At 41.6% G+C, this 14,069-nt stretch overlaps 2 protein-coding genes and 1 long non-coding RNA gene across 5 annotated transcripts; 1 reads left to right on the top strand and 2 right to left on the bottom strand.

Moving 5' to 3' along the window:
- Positions 1-66: 66 nt before the first annotated feature.
- LOC129602182 (uncharacterized) lies at positions 67-2,678 on the top strand. 2 transcript variants are annotated; one of them, XM_055501153.1, is made up of 4 exons: positions 67-420; positions 695-942; positions 1,085-1,954; positions 2,284-2,678. In XM_055501153.1, the coding sequence occupies exons 1-4, from the start codon at positions 210-212 to the stop codon at positions 2,563-2,565; spliced, it is 1,611 nt and encodes a 536-aa protein (XP_055357128.1). In that variant the 5' UTR covers positions 67-209; the 3' UTR covers positions 2,566-2,678. The 2 variants fall into 2 exon arrangements, with proteins under 2 accessions (XP_055357128.1, XP_055357127.1); XM_055501152.1 differs by having other exon boundaries at positions 689-942.
- Positions 524-2,448, bottom strand: LOC129602183 (uncharacterized). Its single transcript, XR_008692367.1, has 3 exons — positions 1,209-2,448; positions 1,034-1,115; positions 524-894 (listed from the first exon to the last, which is right to left on the bottom strand). It is a non-coding gene; the product is annotated as an uncharacterized LOC129602183 (long non-coding RNA).
- A 789-nt stretch (positions 2,679-3,467) lies between the features above and the next one.
- Positions 3,468-12,361, bottom strand: LOC129602181 (uncharacterized). 2 transcript variants are annotated; one of them, XM_055501150.1, is made up of 4 exons: positions 12,329-12,361; positions 5,186-5,975; positions 4,254-5,111; positions 3,468-3,722 (listed from the first exon to the last, which is right to left on the bottom strand). In XM_055501150.1, the coding sequence occupies exons 2-4, from the start codon at positions 5,879-5,881 to the stop codon at positions 3,549-3,551; spliced, it is 1,728 nt and encodes a 575-aa protein (XP_055357125.1). In that variant the 5' UTR covers positions 5,882-5,975; positions 12,329-12,361; the 3' UTR covers positions 3,468-3,548. The 2 variants fall into 2 exon arrangements, with proteins under 2 accessions (XP_055357125.1, XP_055357126.1); XM_055501151.1 differs by lacking the exon at positions 12,329-12,361 and having other exon boundaries at positions 5,186-5,990.
- Between the last annotated feature and the right edge of the window lie 1,708 nt (positions 12,362-14,069).

Raw genomic sequence — 14,069 nt, 5'->3', positions numbered from 1 at the left:
TACTCCGTCGTTAATTCTATCGTCAATCGTACCCTTCGTTGATACCGCAACCTGCTTATTGCCTTTACTAATATTGAGGCAGTTGACGCTGCTTTCATCTACTGTCATCTTTTTTCATCCATTATTTGACAAAAGCGGTCTCCAGGTTATTTTCTGGAGGATTTCTGCGAGAGAACATTGGGTGACAGCAAGCTGGTATTGAGTAAAGGATGACCGCACATTCGTTGGTGGTAGAAGTTTGCGGGCATGACAAACTGTTCCACTGTGGAATAGCCGTTGCGACATATGAAAGCGGATTGATTGTCGATCTAGGATGCCCAGGCAGACGGGAGGAGATTGTTCCCTTCACTGAAGTTTACCTGTCGCAGTCGAATACGTTCATATTACCGGACTGCCTTCGCCGGTTTAATGTCGTGCGAAGTAAGCCGTTTCGTTACCACAGTAGGATAATATTATAAACATCGTTTTACGAAAATTTTCTTTTTCCTGAAGCAGTGGAAACTTTTTTGACTTGTGTGCTATAAGTGTGATAAGCATGATCAGTTGAACACAAAATAGGCGCCGTACCACTTTCCAGCAAGTACACGGTACAGGAACAGACTGTTGCAAAATTGCTACATTCTGTAGACGGCAAATTTTAGTGATTTTAGCTTAAATTAGCTAGAAAATTTGTTTTTCTTGCATGGAGTTGCAGGGATCAACGAGACGGTGGAAGTGTTACTCCGGGAAAGCAGTAATGAGCCATGGAAGTGGCAACCGGCCACTATAGCTGGCCATGACATCCACCGCCAACGGCAAAAACTCGGCTGCGTCCGCTTGTCGGATGGAAGGATGCACGTCGTTCCCCTGGACTGCATCAGACGCCCGGTTCAAAGGGTGTCCTTCAGCCAAGGACTGGAAGAAGCAATTCAAACTGATTTCATGGAAAATATGCAGCATTATGTAATTAAGGAGTTATGTAGTACATTAATATACAGCATAAGCATCGTTTCGTTTGGTATGAATAACTGCATGCAGTTCTTCTGATTCTTACCTACAGATACTTCGCTAGGTTCTTAATTGGTTGATTCATTGTATTTTACAGCGTAATTCCGTGCTCCTGTCGTTGGGTGAAGCTGAAGAAAGCGCTCCCATTAGCACAAATACAATGGCCCGGGAACGTGAGCAGCACGGAACCCGTGTAATAGCGTATATGCTTAGCACTTTACCTTTTGTGCCGGCCGACAACGAAGATTGCCCGTTACGATGCCTTCCAGACATTATCCTGGCGGAAATATTCGAGTGTTTGTTTACCGCCAGTCAGTGCCGGGTGCGGGCGGTGTGTTTGGCATGGAACGAGATGTTCACATCGATGGCCAGCAGAGTCCGCCGCCGGCTCAAAATTCATGTGGCGTCCAATCGTGGCTTTTTTCGAGCCACCTCTGACGTCCGCTCGTATTCCATGGGCAGTTTTGATGTCACTGATGCCGGTGCACAGCGCATAGTGGCCGTTATTGTCCATGCAGTCTGCAAAAATTCCCAACAACTAGTGGCGCTAAAGGACTGGCCTTTTTTTGATGAGATTTTTTTGGGAAAAGTTATTAAAGGAGGGACTGAACACCTTCCCGCAAAGTTCATTTTAAAAGATTTTCGGTGCTTTTATCCTCTTAATCTGGATGAGGATTTCATTACGGTGCTTTACAAGATCTTTGACTCGCTGGCCACGAGTTGCCTGGAGATCACTGTAACGAATTTCATTTGTGAATTCCAGTGTTCAAATATGGATGGGTGGTTGAACATCACAGTCCGGATTCCTTTTTGTCGACTGGGATGCGATCGGCGTATGAAAGTCGAGCAGTGGTGGACAGTGATCGAGACAGGCTGTCCACAGCTGGATGAACTACAGTATCAGCATTTGAGCAATGAAATAAAGAAACGTGGACGGGAATTCTGCTTTTGTCAAGTGCTGCATTTGGTAAGAACGTTGACGAATGGTTTAACTAAGGAAATGCTCAAACAAAATTCGCCGTTCCTTTGGGCTCAGCAGCATTATTCTAGTATAAGCCCTTCCGAAAATTCAGAGGGCGAGTTTATGCTGGAAATAAATGGAGACTGTGCATAACAATCCGAATATTATTATTGTGCGTTACTTCGATAACATGCTGTAATGGGTGCAGCCGTGAAGGCAACGCATACACTGATACACACATATCCAACTGGCTTCAGCCCCTAATTTTCATTTATGACACAGATACGTCTAGTGAGGTGCAGTTAAAGTAAATTACTCAGCTTGGCGCTTTGCAGATTGTTTGTAATCGGCATTCTAACGATCCCAGACAGAGCGCTGGGTATTTGGTCCCGTTCCCAGCCGGACCGAATCCACTAGAGTCTGTCATGGTCAATCAGTTGAACCCCTTGAGCCAGTATTTACTATACTGTGCAGTAAAGGGAAAAAGAGTCGACTGCGCAGTGACCTGGCCCACTCCCTCCACAATTCCGCCCCATCACGGCAGCGGAAGCACAGAAGCACCATCCTCGGACAAAGTGTGCACGCAAGAGACATCACGCTCAGTTTCCTTGTCATAGGCGGCTAGCCATTAGGACAACGGCGCCTGGAAAAAGTGATGTAAAACATTCTCTGTTAGAGCTTAAAACGACTACAGTAGCTGTTTGGTCTCTTATCAGAAGATACTCTTTAATCGACGTTGTCAGTTCATGCTGAATAAGTGAACGTAATATACCTGTACAGTAAAGAAATCTCACCTAACCCATGATTGGCCATGAACTCATTATTTTCATCAACGTTTAACTTTAAACATATCTTGTGAAAAATGCATAATGTATAATGTACGACAAAGAGTTGAATGATCAGTCGGTCGCGGTTCAAAATAACGACGATGCCAAAACTTGACGCTTTCATTGTTCAGAACGTGAATATCAGTGCAGATATTAGTTGCATATCAAAGGTGTAGTAAATTTTAAACTTTCTGATACTAAACCTGTGGCTGGCGAACAGCACAAATTCTAGCCATTTTGCTTTCCCATAGACTTAAGCATTGATTGCAAGCCAAACGGTTATGCGCACAGATCCTATGCTGTGCCTACGAGAAAGCAAAATGGCTAGAATTCGTGCTGTTCGCCATAAACAGCCACAGGTTTAGTATCAAAAAGTTTAGAATTTTTTTCTACACCTTTTGATATGCAACTAGTATAGCTGCACTTTGATATTCACGGAGCGCGAGCGTCTGAAAGTAGTGAGTAAGCGTCCAAGTTTTTAGGGTGGCGTGTCGTTTCGAGGTTATTTTGAACCGCGGACCGACTGATCGGTTCATCCTCTTTTTGTCGTACATTGTATGTCAACAAAACAGAATTATTGCTAATAGTGTAACTGACACCGACTCGGCACGTAACCGATTGCGCAAACCACATCGAGATTCTCGAAGAAAAAAAGAAATAAAAAGAAAGCTAGCAACAACAAAATGCGACGAATTGATAAGATTTCAGTTCACCTGTGTTAGGTAGTGCAGTGAAAAATGGATTAGCACTAACGACCGCTACGAGTAAATTTTCTAAACACGGGCGCTTGGCTTCCGCGTCGTGTCATAGTGCAGTTCAACGAGGAAGTGCCGAGTAATACGTGACAATCTGCCCAACTGCAAACCTTCCAGGCCATCCACACACCATTTCTTGCCACGGTAATGCGCCGAGAGGCGCGGATCAACCGACTGCAGCGCACATAGCAACTGCAAATACGAATACAGCCTTCAGTCTATTGGGCTTAGGTTAGCGAGCTTTAGGCTTTACAAAGTTAAGAAGAACATTCCCGGTAGCCGGGTAAGAATTGATAAAATATCAACAGCCGCTCGATGTGATTGCACCACTATCAGGTCCAGCCACTGCTAATTTTTGCTTTTATCGATAGCTTATATAATGGCCTGTGCAACAAAACATATCACTTGTGCATTACTTCAAATGACAGACGGGCAATTTAGGGAAAATTATTTGTGAAACACCCTTTGTATTCACGTTGTGCAGCTTGGTGCGCATGTTTGGGCTGCGCGCAATAGATCGCATTACTAAACTGCGGCAATTACCTATTCTGCATTTCAGTAAGCAGCCTATTTTTTTGCCGGTGCATTTGTGCTCTGATTTCCGGATGGGCTTTTACGTTATATTAGTAGGGTCTGGTAGCTCCGACCGAACGTTGACTAAACGTATAGAAGTAGCTATAGTAGTTTGATACCTGGAGTTTGGACAAAGAGTTTGATATGTACCTGGCAAACGACTCGCTTGAGTTCTTGGTGGGCGTCCGTATTGCCGTTTAACCTGCCCACGAGTTCCTGCAGCTGCTGGTCACTCGGTGCCGGCAGGGCCGCGTCCAGTACGTCCCACAATGCGCAACCGAATTCATCACCCATTGGCAGACGTGCTGTAGGAATTTTTATCGAAACATTGAGTATCCTTGCCTGTTGGAGAAAACCGTACGAGCAGATCAAGTGGATCTGGCAGTGGGTCATGAGGAGTGTATTACAGGGCAAACTGCTGCATACGGCAACGACATCCGGCAGCCGATAGAAATCTTTAGTCCCGACGATAGTGACTGTCGATAGACCAGTCGGATGCTGAACACAATCGGTCTGGCGAGGCTGCTGGATAGCGGAGTTGATCTGCAGGTCAAAATTGAACTGGGATACGTGCAGACTACGCAACCTTATTCCGGTGCGGTGCTGCTGCATAGCCACATAACGGATCATGTCACACATCAGCATCAGGGCAGCGATGGCGGCGTTCCGCGTCGGATTGTCCCTTAAGCCGCAATGCTTAATGATAACGTGCTGCGTGCCCGGCTGCAAACGTTGGTGCAGCGTTGCCATGGGTAAGAAAGTATCAAATCGCCACTTGAAAAAAGTGTATTCCAAGACCATCATGCAGGAACGCAAAATCGCCGTATCCAGCATCGCGTCCCAAGCGGCACATACAGCGCGCAATTCCATTTGGGTGATCGTTTCCAAGTGTGAGAACACTTCCTGGAACACTTTCACCGGAAGCGCCATCTTGTCAGGCACTGGCAAGACCTCGTCAGGACACTTTGGCATACTGTCCAGCTCCTCCTGGAAAGTGGCGATCGCCTTCTGAAATACAGTACAGTTCACTACTCTGTAACTAAGTTAATTCAACATCAAACAAAACTCATTTGTATTCTAACCAAAAATCCCCGGTGTCCGGAACCAGTGTAAACATACTGGCAAGCTCGCGGCTGGTAGATATATCTCAAACGGCCTTCCACGTAGTTCACCACGGAAACCGTTGAGTAATAACGATCCACTCCGTAGCGATTCCACCACTGGATGAACGACTCCACTTCTTCACTGGGTACCGAGCGAACTTCATCATACAGCTGCACATTAGCCTCGACGAAGGTCCCGGGATGCACGTGATCGTGCCATGTTAGTTCCTTATCCACAGCAGCCGCTGCCTGCGGAAGTGCAGCGTGATCAGGCCAGCGGATGCGTTCCATGGGGACGAACTCCGTACACTCCACTCCGCTGTCGTGACGATGCCCCCGGACCACGACTCCTCCGCAATGCCGTTGCGCTCTACCGCCCCCAACAACCACCGCTGGATGAGGCAGCCATATCCAGGGACCCACCGGCGTTTCCGGGACCAGAACGTTGACGGAAACGGTGGAAAATTCCTTAGAGTATTGGCGAGCCAGGTCAGCTTCGTTCGTCTTGCGAGGCAAGAAAATCCGGTCGAATGGAAAATATTCGCGCCGTCGGGTGGGGCACAACAGATCGATGTATAGTCCGTGGTCTGCCACATCTACCACGCGCCCGTACCGGAACATTCCGTCATCGCCCAAAACGTCTACGCTGTTAGGTTGGTTCATTCCGCTGGGCATGATAACGAGGTGTGCGAACCACAATGGACAATTCGAAAGCAAAATTTAATGCGCTTCAACTGACAGCACCAGTGCAACCCTGATGACGCATACTCTTTTGGCAACCATAAACACAGAATAGGTGGCTGCTGACGTGTACCTGCCTAAAATGGCAAAAATGCTGCTGTGGGCTGTCTCAAAGGTCGGAAACGAGCTGACGTATACGGGCAACATTTAGATAAAGCAAAATGTTTACCGGTATTTAAAGGTTTTAGCCGTATTAAAAATGTTAACATTGACAGAACAAACCAAAATCCCTTCTCCCGTTTACTAAGGAAATTAAGGGAGCCGATATATGGTGCCTAATTTGGGCACTTGCACAAAAACTTCCACTCCTAAACATTTTTTCGCATTGTTTTTATTACATTTTGTAGCCAAACGATTTGTAAGCATTGGTGTGAACACTGTTTGTGCGCGCTGCATCCGGTTAAGGGATTTATGGATGATTCTATAGATAGCGCGTTCAGGCTTATCAAAAATCTCTTTATGTACCGGTCATCAAGACTTCAAGTTTTGCATATTAATCGTATGCGCACATTGGTATGTGGTATGTACTGTATGAAGATCGTTTATGCCCGGACGGCGGCTCTAGCTTATTTTCAAAGTTTACAATGAATTTTAAAATAAAAAATTTCTTTGAATTAAAACTAGTTAACTCGGAAAGTGCGCTCACTTCTGGCTGACACTGCATGACCAAAGCGTAGCAGCTATACATAACTAGTAAAGTGCACTCACTTTTGGTGGGTATTGCATGACCTAAACTTAATAGAAACAATGTAAATAAACTTATATGTAAATAAACAATGTAAATAAACTTATATAGGGGGCAAAAGTAAACGTGTTCCACCGTTCCCCTGTACTGCTGCCGTCACCCGGCTGGAGTTTTACGTTGTGGCTGAACATGGCGCTTATGTACCGCGCCAGATTTAACCATATGGCCGTAACGTCACACCCAGGCGGGTGACGGCAGCAGTACAGGGAACGGTGGAACGCGTTTACTTTTGCCCTTATATTTAGGCATTATATATATATATATATATAGGTATGTATATATATATATATATATATATATATATATAGGCATTATATGTATATATATATATATATATATATATATATATATATATATATATATATATATCCAAAATGTATCGTGCCGGTACCGATATATTTTGTTGCCGGTAATCTTTTTTTTAGTGAAGGTGAAGGGCGTTTATATCCGTATGGATTATAAGAGGTAACAATAAAGGCATTTATGCTGGAAGAGACAAAGTAGGAAACTTGCTTTTGGTACGCCCTTTGTAGTATCACAAAAACTACAACTACAATACAACAGTATAATTACAATACAATACAATAGAGTAGTTCAATACAAAGCACCGTACAATACAATTTATAATTTTTTGGATTGCAATTTTGCTTTGCTTTTATTTCGCCGAAAACAATACATTGCACATCGACCATCGTTTGAGTTTTTTCGTACCAGACCAGGTAGTGCTTTATCATCGAGCGGCTAAAGTGTGCAAAACTAATTTTAGCAAAATAAACAATCTGGAAAAATGCGGCAGTTTGCAAGAGCCGTCTCGTAGACGGGCTACGGAACGGCTGTTGCTATACAGTAATTCTGGCCATTGGTACTGCTGCTGCCGCATTTTCCCCAAATTGTGATATTTGCATGGTGATAACGTATAGTATTGCATACAGTTCGTAAATATGTATAGCAAAGGTACCAAAGGGCATCTATACCAAATGACGGCTGGTGATAGCCGTGAGTATTAACGGCCATCAGGTGCATGGGTTACGAGTATATACGATCACGTCGCATATGTGCTAACGGTATCAAATACTACTGTCCATATGTGCATTTGGTGGCGATGAGTCCGCCGCCGATGACCAAGACATTACAAGTCATATGTACAGAAAATAATCTGTAGCGTGAGAATAAACGGCCATAGTGCCCTTTCACTATTATGCGGTGACCGACAGACGGATACCACCAGTTACATAAGGTTGGAGTAGATACGGCCACGGTGCACGTGCAAAGGCAACTGCGCACTTGTGCATTTAGTGGCGGTAACCGACGGACGGACACCACATTTTCCGTAATCGCTGAACATAGAAGGCTTTCGATACGCTTCGGTCGATTAAACTGAATATTTAAATTTCGTTCAAAATTTGAAAATAATGCTAAAGCCTCGGTTCGGCGCAATCTTTATCTTATTTTAATGGGCGCGTATATGCACGATTAGCAATGGGGTCTTCACTGATGAGATGTGATTTCGGCTTCCTTTGTGTCATTTTGGTAGAACTGCGTTGTCACGTATACCATATAATACCATACACGTCTACGGGAAATACACCAAGGTGGCGTTTTCTTGTCTGCTTTGCAGTCAGCGAAAACATTCCGTCGCGGACTCGCTGTGCAAATTACGTATTATTCGTAATTCGTATACCTACTGTAATTAACATTTAACGGTATAATTAGGGACCATACACAATTACGTACAGAAAAGATTTTTCGGGAACGTAATGAGCAATACCCGCGTGCATGCGGGCTTTGTAGTGCACTGTGCACAGAATATTTCAGACGAGAGAAAGCATGGGGCTCTATGGGAGAAATCGGCGTTTCTTTTATTTTGAAGTTTTTCAGGAAAGATTGGACTGTCAGGTAGAAATTAAAACGTAGAGAATTTTTTTCTCTACATTTAGATGCAGAATCTGTCAAGCAAAACTTTCTAAAATAGTTTCAGAAAGCATTAAACGAAATAGTTTTGTACTGCATTGCTGCACTGAACTGCCACACGAGGGTGTTTGCAAGGTGGTTCAGCGGTTGGAATTTAGATATTTTTGGTAAAACTCTTTTTGCATTGCTCATCTTATATTTTATATATAAGACAAGTTTTTATACTGAATTGTAGAACATTAAATTCTTCACAGTTTAGTATGCAGCTAACGGCTGAAATAGCTCAAAAAAACGTAATACAAGCGTAAAAGACGTGCGCTCCTGTATGTGCCTATGTATAACTCTCTTCTGAAATTTTACCCAAGCGCTGTACAGGGAAATAGTGGGGTGGTTGTGCACGCACACGGTTAAGGCTCATTTATGGTTAGTCCAGCTTACAGTATCTTCCTTTGTGTACAGTAACTTGATGCTTGTGCAAAAATAAAACAAGCCGTAAAATAAATAGTGTACAAACTAAAAGACTAGTCTTTGTAATTATTCTAGTTTAACCCTTTTAACACTACCAACTGGTGTCAGTCCGCTCACACCCATTCGGATCCAACTGTAGGATTCGATTCCAGAATTTCCAGTATAAGAATGACTTAGAATGTAGATCTGATTAATAAAAATATGCATTTTTCTTTTAAATACGCGAAATGGGACAATTAATTAAATATTAAGTCTATAGCTGAAGCTCACCAGTCAGTGCTAATACCAGAATACAAGCAAGAACTTGACGTAAAATTTTATAGAAAACCTGTGAACGATTAGCATCGCCAATCTGAATAAAATTCCATTCGACAAAAAAAGAACTTGACTATAGTCCTCTACTTTGTATAAAGTCCCGTCATACTGCGTAGTAGTACCGAATACCGATAACAGTAAGCATGCGCACCTTTGCAGACACATATCAGCAATTGTATTGCCGCAAAGAAACACTGTTGAAAATGTTGTTTTGTTTAATCGTAAATAGACCTTGATATTGTTATCCGAGCCATGGAAATAAAGTGCAACACTTATAAGAACACCTCACTGCGCTCCAGTTGTTTATTCTTATTTTTTATCAAAAAGCATGTGAAGAAGAAATTTAATTTTGCACAACTGGTTTCTCTTCATGAACATGAAAAGTTGAACTGATCACCGCAGACAGTTCAAATTTACTTCAAAATCTAAACAATTAACAAGGGTACTATTTTCCGAACTAAAACGTGGTCACCACGGTCTGCAAATGCTTTACAATAAGCAATGATTAATTTAACGATAAGCACGATGTGCCATGTCGAACTAAAGGTACAATAACGTATTGTCACATAAAATTTTTTGTTATATACGACTACATTATTGTGCAAAAATTCGTTGTCGAAACACAGCGTGAAGTTTTGGAACATCAAAGCATTGTTGGTCTAAATCTCCCAGTCTTCAAATTCCCTTATTCGTTCAAAATTCTAAGTTTATTACCTTATAAGTAATAAGCTCGAGAAAAAATTTTGTAATATTCATATGCTGGTCAAGCCACTTTGTGTTTTCTTTTAGATATAATTAACTGGTTCAAGCTACATAACATCAACTCTACATGTTCATCATATTGTTCAAACTGCATTAACTCAAGCTTCATGTACGTTACTACGTACAAGTACATCATATTGTTCGTGCAATCGTGGTTTAGATCACTGTGCCTTCAGGTTGGTAGGCAGAACAAAAGGCTGATGAGCAGGCGTGCCTGACTGTGTAGTGCGTGCTCTGTTGATCAACTCACAGGACTTCGCTGAAGGTGCTGCGGTCAGCTTTGCTTGACCGCCGGCCGCCCAATAATACCACCGCTCGTCTGACTGCCCGACAGGAAACAGACGGACGATCAATCGCGCGCAGTTAATTTGTATTAACTACGCGCTATAATATATTTTCCGTGGTGTACTGGCCTCAGACAACTCCTTTAACCGTTACGAAAATTCACCACCGAACCAGTAATTTATTAAAACAGTTATTTATTAACTTAGTTATCACAGGTTTGTAAATATTATTATAATAATCCACAAATACGTTTCCAGTTATAATAACAACTGCTCAATAAAGCTAAACAGTTACAATATAAAGGGTTGCTCTTTAATTTTCTTTAATTTTTTACTTGTGCTGTCAGTTTGATTTTATTGCTTTAACTACGTACTTTCTGTTTTACTCTTATTATATAAACAAAGTGTAATGTGCAGTATATTCAATAAAAGCCTATCAATCATTTGATTTTTGCGTAACGTGCCGTAGTTCGTCTAATGGCTCAAGCCAATGCTTTTTATTTTCCCGCTTACACTTATGCCCTTGTTTCCGGATGGACTTGTACTTTCAGGTCCTGAAAATGTTATAACTCGCTATAAACAGCATTATGAACACCCTCAGCGTTAAAAGCACATAAGGAATTAGAAAAAATTCTCAGAAAAATGCCGAGATGAAACTGAAGGAAAGCAGAGTACATTTTATCAAAAATCTCAAGGGTAGAGTGAAGAAGTATTGTAGCAAGATACCGTACACACCGTACATTTGTAAAGTACGAGCACTATACATGGGATATGCATGCATCTGGATGGCGCATTTTAAAAAGAGCAGATATACTTTGTAAATTGGCGTACAGTAATAGGTGTTGGACTGCAGAAAATCTCTTTAAGGGAAATTACCCGTTACGTGGGTTTAAGGGCTTTCGAGCACACCTAAACACATTTTCGCTTTGTTTTATGACATTCTATAGCATGATATTGATCTGTACATTGACGTCAAAACAATTAGTGAGCGCAACATCTGGTTCGGCAGTTATGGCCTTACAGTGCTGTAAGGAAATTTCAGAAAGTTTCAACGCATTCAGGTGTCTCATCATGGATCGATCTTTTTAAATTTCGCACATGAATGCAAGCAGATATGAAGATCGTTCTTACACCGAACCAGAGTTGCACCACATTTTTCAAGTTTTGAAATGAATTTCAAAAATTTTAAAATTCATTTTTAAAACATCAAAAAACTGCCATTAATGTAAAAACGATCTTCATACATGAGTTTGATGTAAAATGTGAAAGATATCGGTCCATGATGACAGTTTTGGTACATTTTTTGAATGCATTTTTAAACTGCTTAGAAATTTCTAATGACCAAATCGTGCAGATCGGATGTTACGTACAAACGGTTTCACGCCAATGTATTCGAATGATCTGGCTGGCTACAGAATGTCATAAAAGAAAACAAAAATGTTTTGGCAGTGCGCGAAAGTAAGTTTTTGGGCACGTACGTACATGAATTTGGTACCATTTACCGGGTCACACGGTAAGAGTCCAGTACTGAATGTAGTACGTACAGACGAGTTGCAGTTAATTACAGTAATAAGTAAGTAGCAATACCCGCAAGCTCTGGCACATGATGTAGTAGTTAAAATTCCAACATAAAAAAATAGCACAACCCATTGTCTCTATCGGACTTGCTTCGGCTGGTTTGAATAGATTACTAATTGTAAAAGGCACTTAAAGCAATCGCTGCGTTCCCTTGAACAACAGCTATACTACAACGCCGCTAGAGAAAAGTACTAACAATAAGATGCGCTGTTCCACTAATTCAAAAATTTTACCCATAAAATTTGTTTACAGTTTTACTGAGATCCAGATTAAAGACTCTTTGTATTTCAACCAGTAAAGGACAGAGTAGAGACATACCTTTATGTACAGTACTTACAGTCCATAATTAGCTCGCTACCATCTGGCAGTGGAACGCTCGGGACATTTGAAACGGCCGTTGCCGAGATAGCCCTTTCGATGACCGGAAGGTTCGTAAAGTTACCGAGGAACCTACGGCCTTATTCAGCCAAGCGATCAAGCCTCGCGGTTGTTAGGAGGAATGCGGCATCTGGTTGGGCTAGACTGAGTGCACGTCGTAACATCACGAATGACATTGACGATTGAATATTTTCTCTATGTTTAAAATTTAATTAGTTTTAACTTTGCGCAGGCGTAGTGATGTTGCCAAATTAATTATCACGAGGAGAAAGCATACCATGGTAGCAAGATCGAAAATCAGATTTTCGTAATTCTCAAGTTGTAATAAAAGGGGTTGCAGCTGCAGAAATAATGGAACAAGTATAGGATATAAAGTGAATACGCTGCCATGTTCACCGCTCCGCATGTGCCTTTCGTCATTTCCGGTGGCGCTCCTGAGATCATGTGGGATGGCCACACCCAAGTTGCCGTAAACTGCCCTATCAGAGCTCACCAGCGGCGTGGCCTGGCCTAGTCAAAAGGTACTCTCTCTTACGCTCCTTTCCCCGTCGAATCGTCGGTTAGACATTAGACCCTTTTGCCGTATTACTCGTACATTCCTTCTGCCTGATGAGGCTGGCACTCAAGCTCTGAACTCTGCCTCTGAATGCTAAACCTCTGACTCAAACTGGTATAGTCTGACCGCTTTAAGAACTAATTATAATTATAATTATAATTATAATTATAATTATAATTATGATTATGATTATGATTATGATTATGATTATGATTATGATTATGATTATGATTATGATTATGATTATGATTATGATTATGATTATGATTATGATTATGATTATCAATATCATTTTGATTATGATTATGACCTTATTATTCTTAATAATGATAATGAGACAAAACGAAGCGATGTGGTTGTACAAAATCAAGCATCCGGAAAAATTCCAGTGCCGCAGTACATCAGCGAGATGGTAAAATTTAAAGAGGAAGTGAAACCGTACAATCTTCGGAAAGGGAATCGGACCATAATCAAGGCGAAAGCAAAGAAACAAGTCGGCGAAACAACCTTGGCTTGGAAGCTTAATAAAAATTAATGTGGAAATTTTTCGTGGATTCTAATTCTTCTGATATTTTTAGTGTCGATCTGTTGGTGCGTTTAAACATGTTGTGCAGTGTAAATTTTGTTTAAGCGTGCTGGGAATTTTCTCTGCATGCAGTTTGGCACAGGTTTAAACCCCATACTACAATAGTATGTCACCCTAGCCGGAAATGGGCTACCTGCTCCACAAAGAAATAAAAATAAATAAAAAAATAATAATAATGTTACAAGTATCGGTCTCTCTAGCGCGCGACCAGTTGTGTTTGAGTTATGTATCAATGAAAGAGATTACAAAAACTGAAGTACTTAAAATCAACGCGCGGTTAAGCTGGGCCACCTTTATAAAAACAATTTTAAAAGAATACAACTATTTCTTCAAAACTGTTCTGTCTGTTTAATCTATGTATTTCAGTGACCTTACTTTAATAAAAGTTAAGTTGAAATACAGGCACAGAGTACGTATGCACAATCTGTCACCGGAATTACAGACCAACGTAGCTTCGTGAATGCCATTGCTACCAGCCTACCACCAGTATCACAGAGCAATGTATCATTATGTATGTTATTAATTTTAATCGCATTATG

This window comes from Paramacrobiotus metropolitanus, unplaced genomic scaffold (assembly GCF_019649055.1).
Source record: "Paramacrobiotus metropolitanus isolate TYO unplaced genomic scaffold, Prichtersi_v1.0 Parri_scaffold0000354, whole genome shotgun sequence".
In the NCBI taxonomy this organism is placed as follows: Eukaryota; Metazoa; Tardigrada; class Eutardigrada; order Parachela; family Macrobiotidae; genus Paramacrobiotus; species Paramacrobiotus metropolitanus.
This window is presented reverse-complemented; position numbering and strand designations above follow the sequence as displayed.

What these genes read in the sequence shown, in the direction of transcription:
- LOC129602182 (XM_055501152.1), top strand. Translation starts at nt 210, where the DNA reads ATGACCGCACATTCGTTGGTGGTAGAAGTTTGCGGGCATGACAAACTG. An exon ending in CCGGTTTAATGTCGTGCGAA is followed by an intron (nt 421 to 688) that starts GTAAGCCGTTTC and finishes TCTTGCATGGAG; the next exon opens with TTGCAGGGATCAACGAGACG. An exon ending in TGGAAAATATGCAGCATTAT is followed by an intron (nt 943 to 1,084) that starts GTAATTAAGGAG and finishes TGTATTTTACAG; the next exon opens with CGTAATTCCGTGCTCCTGTC.
- LOC129602181 (XM_055501150.1), bottom strand. Translation starts at nt 5,881, where the DNA reads ATGCCCAGCGGAATGAACCAACCTAACAGCGTAGACGTTTTGGGCGAT. An exon ending in CCGGACACCGGGGATTTTTG is followed by an intron (nt 5,112 to 5,185) that starts GTTAGAATACAA and finishes ACTGTATTTCAG; the next exon opens with AAGGCGATCGCCACTTTCCA. An exon ending in TCAAGCGAGTCGTTTGCCAG is followed by an intron (nt 3,723 to 4,253) that starts GTACATATCAAA and finishes TCGTATTTGCAG; the next exon opens with TTGCTATGTGCGCTGCAGTC.